This window comes from Chiloscyllium plagiosum, unplaced genomic scaffold, assembly GCF_037043375.1.
Source record: "Chiloscyllium plagiosum isolate Xiang-an unplaced genomic scaffold, Cpla_swu_hap1 HiC_scaffold_31, whole genome shotgun sequence".
Lineage (NCBI taxonomy): Eukaryota > Metazoa > Chordata > Chondrichthyes > Orectolobiformes > Hemiscylliidae > Chiloscyllium > Chiloscyllium plagiosum.
Genome location: NW_028270169.1, coordinates 16,662,445 through 16,675,003, shown reverse-complemented (window position 1 = coordinate 16,675,003; position 12,559 = coordinate 16,662,445). Strand labels below are relative to the sequence as shown.

The window sequence follows — 12,559 nt, the reverse complement described above, 5'->3', positions numbered from 1 at the left end:
TGCTGGAAAAGCACAGCAGGTCAGCCAGCATCCGAGGAGCTGTAAAATCGACGTTTCGGGTAATAGCCCTTCATCAGGAAGGGCTGATGAAGGGCTTTTGCCCGCAACATCGATTTTCCTGCTCCTCGGATGCTGCCTGACCTGCTGTGCCTTTCCAGCACCCAGTGTCAAGTACAATGCATGTATAAATAAAAGGTTACGGGATACCGACCTCTGTTAAGTTGTTTCAGGCTGGTATGTTTGTGTTTTTCTGTGTGACTTATGGCTCTGTGCTTCAGAGCTGTAAGAAGTAATTAAATAAACTCAGAGTGCAACACAATAAACATGAATTAAGCAGTTGAATACATTAAGAAAAAGCATTAGTATCGTGTATAGAGTGCCATGTAACAATTGGGATCAGCTTCTGCTTCCATTATAATGTCATCTGGTCAGACTGAAAGGATAACAAAAATCCCTCAAAGGCACCCTGTGGCTTCCACTCATCTTCTTCAAGCCAGTTTAAGACAAAAATTGACAAAGGCTTAGGAACAAATCCTATCCAACATAAAAATGTAGGATCAAAGAGCACAAATATGCCAATCTTTAAAACGAAGTTTTGAAGTCGACAAAAGCAAGGCAAAGGGTTTTCTGCATTAAACTAGCGTAGCCAAGTATAAATTCTGAAACCTCTGTGAATTAATGATGCAGAGGTGCTGGTGTTGGACTGGGGTGAATAAGGTCAGAGGTCACTCCGAATGACATTTTTGAACACCTGCAGAGACTTATTATTCAGCCTGTCAACACTCCATTCAGACTGTCTGTACGATCTTTTGATCACTCTGCCTATAAATTCTATACCTGTGTGCTTCTCTTCATACCGCCTGACGAAGGAGAAGCACTCCAAAAGCTTCTAATTTCAAATAAATCTGTTGAACTATAACCTGGTGTCGTGTGACTTCTGTATTTGAAATAAGACTTTCAGTAAGCAACATAAACTGGGTCAAAGAGTGTGGTGCTGGAAAAGTAAAGCCGGTCAGGCAGCATCCAAGGAGCAGGAGAATCAACATTTCAGGCATAAGCCCTTCATCAGGAATCATGCCCAAAACATTGACTCTCCTCCTCTTCGGATGCTGGCTGTGCTTTTCCAGCACCACACTCTTCGACTCTGGTCTCCAGCATCTGCAATCCTCACTTTCTCCAACATAAACTGGGGTGCAACTTTTCGTACCATGTTGCAAGAAGGATTTTAAAGCAACGACAACAATGCAATATAATTTCAACATGATTCAGAGGATATTCATTTTGCCCCAGATGTTGCAGTCTAGACAAGCAGGAGACTGGAAGAACACAGCAAGCCAGGCAGCATCAGGAGGTGGAGAAGTCAATGTTTCAGGTGCAACCCTTCTTCAGGACTGGGGCTGGGTGTAAGGGGAGCTGAAGACAAAGGGGGTAGTGGGGCAGGGTGGTGAGGTGGGGATAGGTGAAGACAGGCAGAGGATACAACCTGGTTGGTCAATGGGAGGAATGAATCCGGGAGGCGGCAGGGAGGAGTGGAAGGGAGGGGGAAGGGCTGGGAGGGAGTCGGAGGAAGGAAAGGGAGGTTGTTTGAAATTGGAGAACTTAATGTTGAGTCCCCCGGGCTGTAGGCTGCTCAGGTGGAAGATGAAGTGTTGTTCCTCCAATTTACAGCTTGGTTTGTTGTGGCAATGGAGGAGGCCAAGGATGGTCATGTCGGAAAGGGAGTCGGACAGGGAATTAAAATGGGCGGGCCCAACTGAGATGTTAAGCGAGCTATTCCCTAAGTTTACGTTTGGTCTCTCCGATGTAGAAACAACCACATCGGGAGCACTGGATACAGTAAACTGGGATGGAGGAGAGGTAGGTGAACCTCTGTTTCACCTGGTAGGACTGTTTGGGGCCCTGGATGGACGTGAGGGGGTTGGTGTATCAGCAGATTTTTCATCTTTTATGGATGCAGGGAAGGTACCTGGGGGTTCGGAAGTGGGGGTCGGGGGTGTGTTAGTGGGGAGAGTGGTGCCATCCAAGGACTGTCGAAGGGAATGGTCCTTGTGGAAGGCAGAGAGGGGTGATGAAGGGAAGATTTTCTTGGTGGTGGAGTTTAGTTGGAGTTTGCAGAAGTTGTTTAAGGATGATGCATTGGATGTGGAGACTGGTGGGGAGGTAGGTGAGGACAAAGGGGACTCTGTTTTTCATTTTGGGGGGTCCTTATTGCATTTGGAGGGTCTTAATTGCATTTGGAGGGGGGTCTTTATTGCCTTTGGCGCAGTTCACTGATGACATTTGCCACGGACCACCAAGAAAGCTGTCCACAAAGATCTACCTATACCTCTTATTGTTCAGAGGGTTGGTGCAGAATGGACGGGCCAAATGGCTTCTTTCTGCACTGTAAGGATTCTATGATTCTTTGATGTCAATCATGGATTTGCCTTTCACAAGTTATTTTGATTCTGACAGCAAGTTCAAAATTTCTCTAGGCATCCAACAACAATGATATCACAAAGCAGGCTCAGCAGCTAATCACAATGAAGAAATCTCACAGACAGCAGGCAAGGCAGCAAAATGAACTGATTATAGAAATTTTCCAAAGAAACATAAAATCTATGACATGCATCTGGAAATAAGGCATAACTGAAATGGCATAAACAAACTTTTTTTTAAACTACCATATAATGATATGAATATCAAAATGAATAATTCGACATTCCACAAATTTGAAAAGGTTATTCAGGGCCAGAGAATTTGTTCAAAAATACGTGCAACTTAACATACCTTTAAAAACTAAGCTATCCTTCAGCTACGAGGCACAACATTTTCTGAGATTGTTTTTTCACAATGATACCATTTGAAACCATAAAAAAGGAGTTCACATCCATTCAAATAATCTTTAAAGATGATCTGTGGGTTATTCAAGAGCACATAATGCGGAGGAGGAGGGGATCACAGACAGCAACTTTTGGATTTCTGTGGATAAACAGAAACAAGTGTCAGAAGTTGCTGTCAGTTTCAGAGCTAATGACAAACACTGACAACTGTAAAATCCAACCATTGTTGGATATTTAATCAGGCACAATGGAGGAACTAAGGGGTTTCTGCTTTTAACAACATACGTTACAGCTACAAATAGAAAATTTCAAAACTGGGAACATCTCACAGGAGCAGAGAACATGCAAAGTGTACAAATTTCTAATGGGTTTGATCGTTAAATATTGCAAGATTGCTTCCACTGTTTACTGAATTGATAGGAAGAGAGTATAAACTGCAATTTAGTGCTGGTATCATCCAAGGGTAGGCAAAAGATGATTTTCCTCACAATTATTAATATGATGTGGAATGAATATTCTGAATTCAAGCATGACATCAGATTCACATCCCAAAAAGACCTTTTAAAAAGTGTATAGGAAAACCACTCAGAGTGAATTAAATCGTTTCAGTATTGAACTCAGCATTGGCAGAGACACAGTTGGCTGAACGTTCTTCTCTGTTGAGAGTTTTATGATCTCAGTGAGACAGCCTTGAGTGGAAAAAGAGCATGTGACAGAAACCACATGTAATGATTAGAATAACAATACAAAACACCAGATAAGGCATTGAATTGAACTTTAATTTCCTATCTCTGGGACCAGGAATCAATCCAAACACTGATAGGATTGATGTATATCTGATGGTATTTGTAATAGACCAATATAAAATTATTTTGTGCAATTTCAATTCAGTCTCAATTCTTATTATGGCAAAAACGTGACTAATGTAGCACATGTTTAAAATAGACAAATTTATTTTTAAAAAGATGTAGGAAAAATGAAACATCAAGCGAGTGTGATATTTTCTTCAATTGGTATTTTTAGACAAGGGGAATAAAGGCAACTTAGCTGATATCAAAGAGGTAATATGTTGACTTCCTGTGAAAAGCTTTGTCCACCAGTAACAGACATCTGAACTATAATCTGGCAACGCAGGGAGTCAATAATGAGAAACTATCAATTTTAAATTGTCACTGAAAATATAACAAGGAAGAAAAAATTCTTCACTTAAAGAATAGGTCTGCGTAGGATGCTCTTCAGAGGGTTGGTGGAGACTCAGTGGGTCAAATGGCCTGCTTCCACACTGTAGGGATTATATAATTCTATAACAATCTACAATGATTGGAGCATCCTTTGTCACAGAAAGTGATTGTAACAGACCCTATTGTATGTTTTAATATAAAAATTTGAAATGCACATTCAACAGATGAAGTTGTTAAACTATTGGACAAGAACAGGGCAGTATTATTCATTTTGGACTGATGTAGGAAAAATATGGCAAAGATAAAATTGGCCATATTCCCATCATCTTTTTGTATATCTACTATTAACATATTAAGACTTACCACTGGTGCATTCAGATGCATTTTTTTGTAATCACAAAGAATGCTGCATTGTTTATTTGAAGTTAACCATTCTACTCAGCAAATACGTACTTTGTACTTAAAGCGTACATATCAGTTACCATTGAATTATCTAGCCTTGTCACTTGTTGTGCATTATTTACTCACTATCAAGCAATGGAGGTTCCTTTGATGATTTTGCAATGTTGGTGTATTTAGCCGGACTAAATACAGTCTGAAAGCTATTTGTTTTTCTTAATATGATGCATGTTTGTTAGATAGCTGCAATATCAACATTTATGCCTTTTTTCTCTTCAACAAATCTGATCACACTAATCATCCCAATTTTGTGCCTTTGGGTTTCAAGAACAGGCATCTGACTTACATCATTAAATGTACCACTTGCATTCCTCAGATTCCCAAGTATATTAATGGCATTCAACTCCACCTCACCACCTCCTTTGATCCTTCCACCATATCTTATTTGTTACATTTGTCCAATATCCAGTAGTAGATTGGTGTGAGTGTCTCTATTAATGTGGTTCTACCTGATATGGCAATATTTATATGATCTCCAATAGAGTAAGACACTTTGTGTGGTTCTTGTGGTATGGAAGAATCTAACATATTTATGACAATAAACTAGTGTGGTATACACATTAAATTCCTCCAGCACACAAATTTCTGAGTTAATATGAAGCCACTAGTTGAATATAGATGAACATTTTTCCAGTTGAGTATCACGCTTCAAGTGATCTGGGGTAAGATGGAGTATGAGATCTTGATATTCTCAGGTCATATGCTCTGACATTCTTCTTTGACAAAGCTGTGGGCCATTTATACCTGAGACCATCCTTTGCCATTTATACCTGAGACCATCCTTCATGTCACAGTTTTGAATAACATAGGCCTTGTGAAGTGCCTTAGGTCATTGTCCCACTAAATGACCAGCAAGACCCAGATTGATTTGGCTTGACTGTCGAAACTGACCATAGCTCAATCCCTTGACTAGCAATAGCCCAGCTCCTGGGACTGACTGTGGTGGTATCCCCCAACTGACTGGAGTTTACCTTTGCCCCACTGAGCATGCTTTCCCTTTCCCATATCACCATGCTTTTCAAGAACATGTGCTGACTGTGTTTTCTGCATTAGCTGCTGGCACATGTACCACCTTTTATGTTGATGCATCACTGTGTCATACCATGACATGTACCATGTTTGCCAACCACCTTTTCACATTGATTCTTCACTGTTTCCTTTAGCCACAAGCTACCTGCCTTACCTTCTGTGCTAACATGCCATCTGAGAAGCTGGCGCTGCTGCCTGGCCATGCCTGCTGAAGTGGCACCTGAGAAACCAAAGTCATTGGCTAACACTGGTGTATTGTCATTGCACAGTTTGGTGGAGAGATATTCCAAGAACACCTTGCGCCTTAGACATAAGAAGAAGCCTACCGCCATTGTAGCAGTTCCAATGAAAGTGAAGAAAAGGGGCAATGCCAAGGTATTGTGAAAGTTGTGTACTCACCCAGAATGGAAGCAGAAGAGTAAAGTCACCAGGTACACATTTGGTTTATACCAATGAACTTCTGATGCATTGACTGAGCAGAAGTAAATTGGGAAGCAGAAGCCTATTCTGATGAGTTTTATAATGATGGAGACAAAAATGCATGTGTATAGACTTCTCACCACCTAATGTTGAGAAAGTGATGTAAGAAGGGAGGACTTAATTGTGAAAGCTTATCTCAATGGCACAAATCTGCTTTTTGGACTCTCGCCTGATTGACTCATCCATCTCACCAGCTCAGGGAGAGGCAAGTCATACCATAGAATTGGATTAAAGACTTCCACGTGTCGTTAGGACTGGCGTATGATTCATAGTGTCATAAGCAAACAAACAGGCCCTTCAGCCCAACTAATCCATGCTAACCAGGTTGACTCAAGTGAAGTGTTCCTGTTTGCCTGCATTGGCCCATATCCCTTTACTAAACATTTTGGTACTAATGTACCACCAGAACAATTATGTTATAAGATTAATACATCAACTACTACAGAGAAAGAAGCTAAGAAATAAAGAGGTGATAGCTTCAGGTCATCTCTACAAACCCAAACTCCATAAACAACTTTATTTGGAGTTGCTAATCCTGGATTACTGTTTGGAGCTGGGTTGTTTGATATGCACCTTATCGTTAGGATTTTTGATTACGGCTGGAAAGTATTACTTTAGTCTGCCTCTATGAACACACCTCTTTGTCCATGCTTAATTTATAACATCACTCCCTTTCCATTGTATGTGAGGTGCCTTAGAACTTAACTGAATTTTTTTTAAAAATTAATTCATGGGATTGTGGGCATTGCTCACTGGATCAGCATTTATCGAGAGTTGATCATTCAAATGATTTCTGACAGTACACATTTTTATGTGCAAATTAAGAACCACATAAACAGCTGCATAAAGAAAATTAGAGCTTATGAAATAAAATGGACAGAGGAACGTGGATAGAAAATTGGTTGAGTGACAGGAAACAGAGGGCATTGATGAATATTTGCTTTTCAGAGTGCAGGAAGCCAATATATCTTTCCTTAGGTAAGAGGACCAAAACTATTCATGGTGTCCCAGCTGTGTCTGACTAGTTCTGACAAAACCTTCCTACATTTGTTCCCCACTCTCTTTGAAATAAACATTCCAACATTCCATTTGCCTTCCATTTTACCCATTGAACTTGGAAGATACTCTTTTCTGATTCAAGAACAAGAACTCCCAAATCCTTCTAGTGCCTAGCTTTCTCCAGTTAAATAATATTCAACTCCTCTGTTCTTCATGCTAAAATGAAAAACCTCTCATTATATTTCAAGCACTAAGTTCCTGCCCATGGTTATGTCCCTTTGCAGATTCTTTGTGTTATCCTCACTTCGTAACATCAATGTCACATGGTGCCAAACAATGACACGCTCACTCACTGGTCAGTGTTCTTCATTGTGACAAGCTGCCTACATCAAAATACAAAGTGAAGTAAATACTAAGAAATCAGACTGAAGGCCATGAGATTCATCTTATGCCAAAGCATGAAATGAGTATATGTTTCTGTGTGCAAGGTGAACTGGCAGAAATTTTTAAGTCATACCTTAGCTCCAAAGTAGAGTATTGAAATGCTGACGTGGTGTGAGAGTTGGACTGAAGGCAGGCATAATGCTGTGGTGAGGCTTGTAGTTTGCCAATGTTGGCTTGTGTGGCTGAAGGAGGATGGTGGTCATGGAGTATTTAAGGACATTGTTGTGAAAAAGCAATTGGATGACTGTCGGGGCAAGCATTTGTTGAGCTGCAGCTGCAGGTAGATGCATTGATTTACATGTCAGAAAATTGTGCCATCGATTTTTTTCAGGGAAGGAAAGGAAAATTGGAAGTGGCATATAGATGGTGACTGCAATGAGATCAAAAGGTATGGATAAACTAACTGTTACTCAATGGCAAAATTCTACCCTACGATTCTACTTTGACATTCAATTTGAAGATTATTTTTAACACCTTTTCGTCCACGTATCTTGACTCAGTGTACCATCTTTTTATGGTGCATTAGATCTGTGTATTCCAAAGGAAACATTAACCTGAAGATGCGCTGCACTACTATATTGTAGAATAACCAACAAACATCGAGTTGTTGTGACAATAAACAAATGGGAAGTAGGTCAGTAAAGCTACAGAGGCTTGCCTAACATTTAGATGTTTGGTGGCCCGAAATTTAATGAATTTAGCTCATTAAGAAGAACACAAATGACAAAAGCAACTATTGTAATTTCTGTGCTGTAACATTTCTCTCTTTTGTAAATCATTGCGTAAACATGCTATTAAGCAGTTTACCACCGTGTTCCCCATCTGCAACTCTTGTGACTGATAGATATGTGTTTATGCTTGTCAACAATGGGGCAGCAAATCAGCTGTTGAAATACAGACTTGCAGCTGATTTCTGAGCTGCCTGCGGATGTGAGGGATGTGGATCTAAAAAAGGAAAAGAACTCAGGAGATTTTGAGGCCATGGTGGTCATGTGCTTTGTTGAATATGGATAAACCGAAATGTCTTCAATCACAACTTTATCACATGAAATAAAAAAAGATATTTAATTCAAGATTGCAGCTCCTGTAATTATAGCCTCAGTCTCCCCCAATGCTCCTGGAATTACACATTAGGATTGGGCCTGTATTTGAAAGATTTGTGAATGATCCTAGCCAAACTTAGCTCCTACAACCCTCAGCAAGCCTTCATATCTTTACTCAAGGGCAACAGGGCATTTGACCTCAGACTTTTGGGTGACCATCCTTAAAGGTGGACTTCAGGACAGGGAACAACAAAAAGTGGCTGAGCAGAGGCTCTTAGCCAAGTTTGGTACCCATGGGGATGGCCTCAACAGGGACCTTGGGTTCATGTCACACTAGAGGTGACCCATTTGCACTACACACACACACACACACACACACACACACTCTCCTACAGACCCACATACTCACGTAGACCCTCTCTCATACGCTCACACATACACTCCCACATGCGCACACACTCTCTCACAGACATTCACAACCCCTGCCCCCCAACACACACAGACACAGACACACACATACACATATGGGTTTGTGGGGTGAATTTGTACTTGCAGAATTAGATTTTACTTTGCTGAAAAACTGCATGAATTCTGGATGTAGATTTGCTCGCTGAGTTGGAAGGTTCATTTCCAGATGTTTCGTCACCCTACTGGTAACATCTTCAGTGGGCCTCCAGGCAAAGCACTGCTGCTGATTCTTGCTTTCTATTTATATGTTTGGGTTTCTTTGGGCTGGTGATGTCATTTCCTGTGGAGATGTCATTTCCTGTTCTTTTTTTCAGAGGTGGTAGATGGGGTCTAACTCGATGTGTTTGTTGATAATTTTCTGGTTGGAATGCTATGCTTCTAGGAATTGTCATGTGTATCTCTGCTTGGCTTGTCTGAGGATGGATGTGTTATCCCAGTTAAAGTAAGGAAGGACACCACTTCGACTGGGACAACACATCCATCCTTGGACAAGCCAAGTAGAGACACACACGAGAATTTCTAGAAGCATAGCATTCCAACTGGAAATCTATCAAAAAACACATCGAGTTAGACCCCATCTTGGGGTCTAACTTGGGGTCTTGAGTTAGACCCCCAAGAAAAAGAATAGGAAATGACATCACCAGCCCAAAGAAACCCAAACGTATAAATAGAAAGCAGGAATCAGCAGCAGTGCTTTGCCTGGAGGCCCACTGAAGATGTTACCTAGTAGGGTGACGAAATGTTTGGAAATGAACCTTCCAACTCAGTGAGCAAACTTCCATCCAGAACCTCAACCTGAATTACAAATCTTCTCAAAACTCACTGCATGAATTCATGTAAGATTCTGTAAATCCATTTTTTAGATGGTCTGACCATTGTTGCATAGACAGTCTCACACAGGGTAGCTCACCCCTTAAATGCATTATCTGGGCTGACGTGACATCAATAGTTAAAGTTCACTTGAGAATGTAACTTCTAAATGTTCTGCGATTTACATATGAAAGAACTGAAACCAACATGTTCACTCTAAAAGATGAGAGACTTAAGAAACAATCCAGATCTTTTTCAATTTATAATTTCAATTATATCACACTGTAAATTTTTGCTATAAATTCTGTCTTACGATCTTATAGTCCATAACCACCTGATGAAGGAGCAGCAGTCCAAAAGCTAGTGCTTCCAAATAAATCTGTTGGACTATAACCAGGTGTTGTGTGATTTTTAACTTTGAACATCCAGTTCGAGTGGGCAGTATTCCTGAAGAAAAACCTTTATTTTCATCACATAAATCTCCCACATAAGGGGGAGTACTTAATGGAGAAGAAATGAGTACCTTTAAAGTTTTCCTTGGATATTCTCTAACTTCTATCAATGCTAACAGTTGCTTGTTTAAAGATACTGTTGGGGGGAAAACAACAACTTCACACAGTTACGTCAAATTCAACATAATTGACAAAAAGCTTATTAAATAAACTTTGATATTGAATCTGTAAATGATTTCACACGCTATTCTTATTGACACTCCTATGATATTGACTCAGGTGAGTTGAACGAGATATTCCTGTCGTGAGAACTTCAAAATGGTGCACTCATGAAAATTTTGAAAACTTTGAGAGCATTCCTTCCTTCCATAGTCAATAAAGCTGCTGATAACCCCTCCCTAAAACAGCATCACTCTCCCTTTCCTCCCTCTCCCTCAAAGCAGGATCTTCCCATGTGGAAATAAATCATTAATACAACAGAAGTAAATGTGGCACAATAATTCAAGTCAATTTCACTAAAACTTTGTTTTCCTTCACTGCATATTGGCAAGACGAGAACCCCAACCCCCTAAATACATTTAAGTTATAAAACCATAAGAAAACAGAACAGGAATCAGCCATTCAGCTACCTGAACCTGCTTCACTATCCAAAAGGATCATGGCTGATCTGACATTCCTCACTTCCACTTTCCTGCCCTTTCCCAGTGATCCTTGACTTGCTGACTGATCAAGAATCTATCTTAACCTGAAATATACACAAGGACTGCCCCCACAACTCTCTGCAGCAAGCAGTTCCAAAGACTCTCAAGCTCTGAGACAAGAAATTCTTCCTCATCTCAGTCTAAGATTGGTGTCCCTTTATTCTGAGGCTATGTCCTCTGGTCCCAGACACTCCCATGAGGGGAAATGTTATTTTAGCATTTATTTAAAACTTAAGAATCCTATATGTTTCTATTTGGTCACTTCTCATTCTTCTAAACTCCAGTGAGTAGAGTCCCAACTGTTTAGCCTTTGCTCATAAACAATCCCTCGTTATCAAGGATCATTCTAGTGAACCTTCACTGAACTGCCCCTTATGAAATGATACCTTTCCTTAAATAAAGGGATCAAAACTGCTCACAGTATCCCAGATGTGGTCTCACCAGCACCTTGTACAGTTGTAGTAAGGCTTCCATATTCTTATATTCCAACTCTCTTAAAATAAGGGCCAACATTCCATTAGCCTTCCTTTTTACCTGCTGCCCCTACATGCTAACCTTCTGTGTTTTGTGCACAGGTTTCCCCAAATCTCGTTGTATTCAAGCTTTCTGCAGATTTTCACTGTTTAAATAACACTTTTTTGTTCTCCCTTACAAAATGAACAACCTCACATTTTCCCACATAATACAGCATTTGCCAATTTTCTTATCCATTTGACTAACCTATCAATATCTCTGTATAGCGCTTTTGTCTGAACTGTCGATTCTCCTGCTCCTCGGATGCTGCCTGACCTGCTATGCTTTTCCAGCACCACACTCTCAACTCTAACCTCCAACATCTGCAATCCTCACTTTTGCCTAGATATCTCTGTGTATTTTATATGTATCCCCTTTGTGACCTGCCTTTCCACGTATTTTTGTGTTCTCTGCAAATTTGACTACAGGACATTCACTCCCTTCCTCTGAGTCATTTTTATATATGTATTGTAAGTATTTGTGGTTCCAGCACTGATCCCTGCCCTGCCCATGCTCCTGCTCATTGGTCAATTCTCCATCCATGCCAAAATATTACCTTCAACACATGGAGTCCTAATTTACAAATTTACCTTTTGTGAGGTACCTTGTTGAACATCTTCTGAGAGTCCAAATACTGTACATCTACTGGTTTCCCTTTATCCACTCTGGCTGAGAATTCCTTGAAAAACGCTAATAAGTTAGTCAGATATAATTTCCCTTTCATGAAACCATGCTGACTCTATTAGATTAGATTATGATTTTTCAAACGTTCTGCCTTTACTTCCTGAATAATTGATTCCAATATTTTTCCAACAATTCATGTTGGATTAATTGGTCTATATTTACCAGCTTTTTGCCTCCCTTCCTTTTTGAATGGGGGTGTCACATTGGCAGTTTCCAATCCTCTGGTACTTCTCCTGTGGGAGGTGTAGCAAAGTGGTGAGCTGCCTTCTTGAATTGTACTATCCATGAGGGCTATAATTTTATTTTTGGTAGTGGATTTCATGGCTTGTCAGGTCAATTCAGAGGGTAGTTTAAAGTCAACTGTAATATTGTTGGTCTGGAGTCATGTAGGCCAGACTGGGTACGTTTTCCTTTCCTAAATGACATTAGTGAACCGGTTTGTTTATTATGACAATTGGTAGTTTCTAATTTTGT

The 12,559-nt window shown here is 40.3% G+C and overlaps 1 protein-coding gene across 1 annotated transcript in view; it reads right to left on the bottom strand.

Annotated features, from left to right (window-relative positions):
- The window catches only part of spata22 (spermatogenesis associated 22), a 70,744-nt gene extending 64,921 nt beyond the window's left edge, over window positions 1-5,823 (bottom strand). The window contains exon 1 of the mRNA XM_087977085.1: window positions 5,646-5,823. Within this exon, the coding sequence (XP_087833211.1) occupies window positions 5,646-5,823 (178 nt within the window). The remainder of the gene's footprint in view (window positions 1-5,645) is intronic.
- Window positions 5,824-12,559: the final 6,736 nt, after the last annotated feature.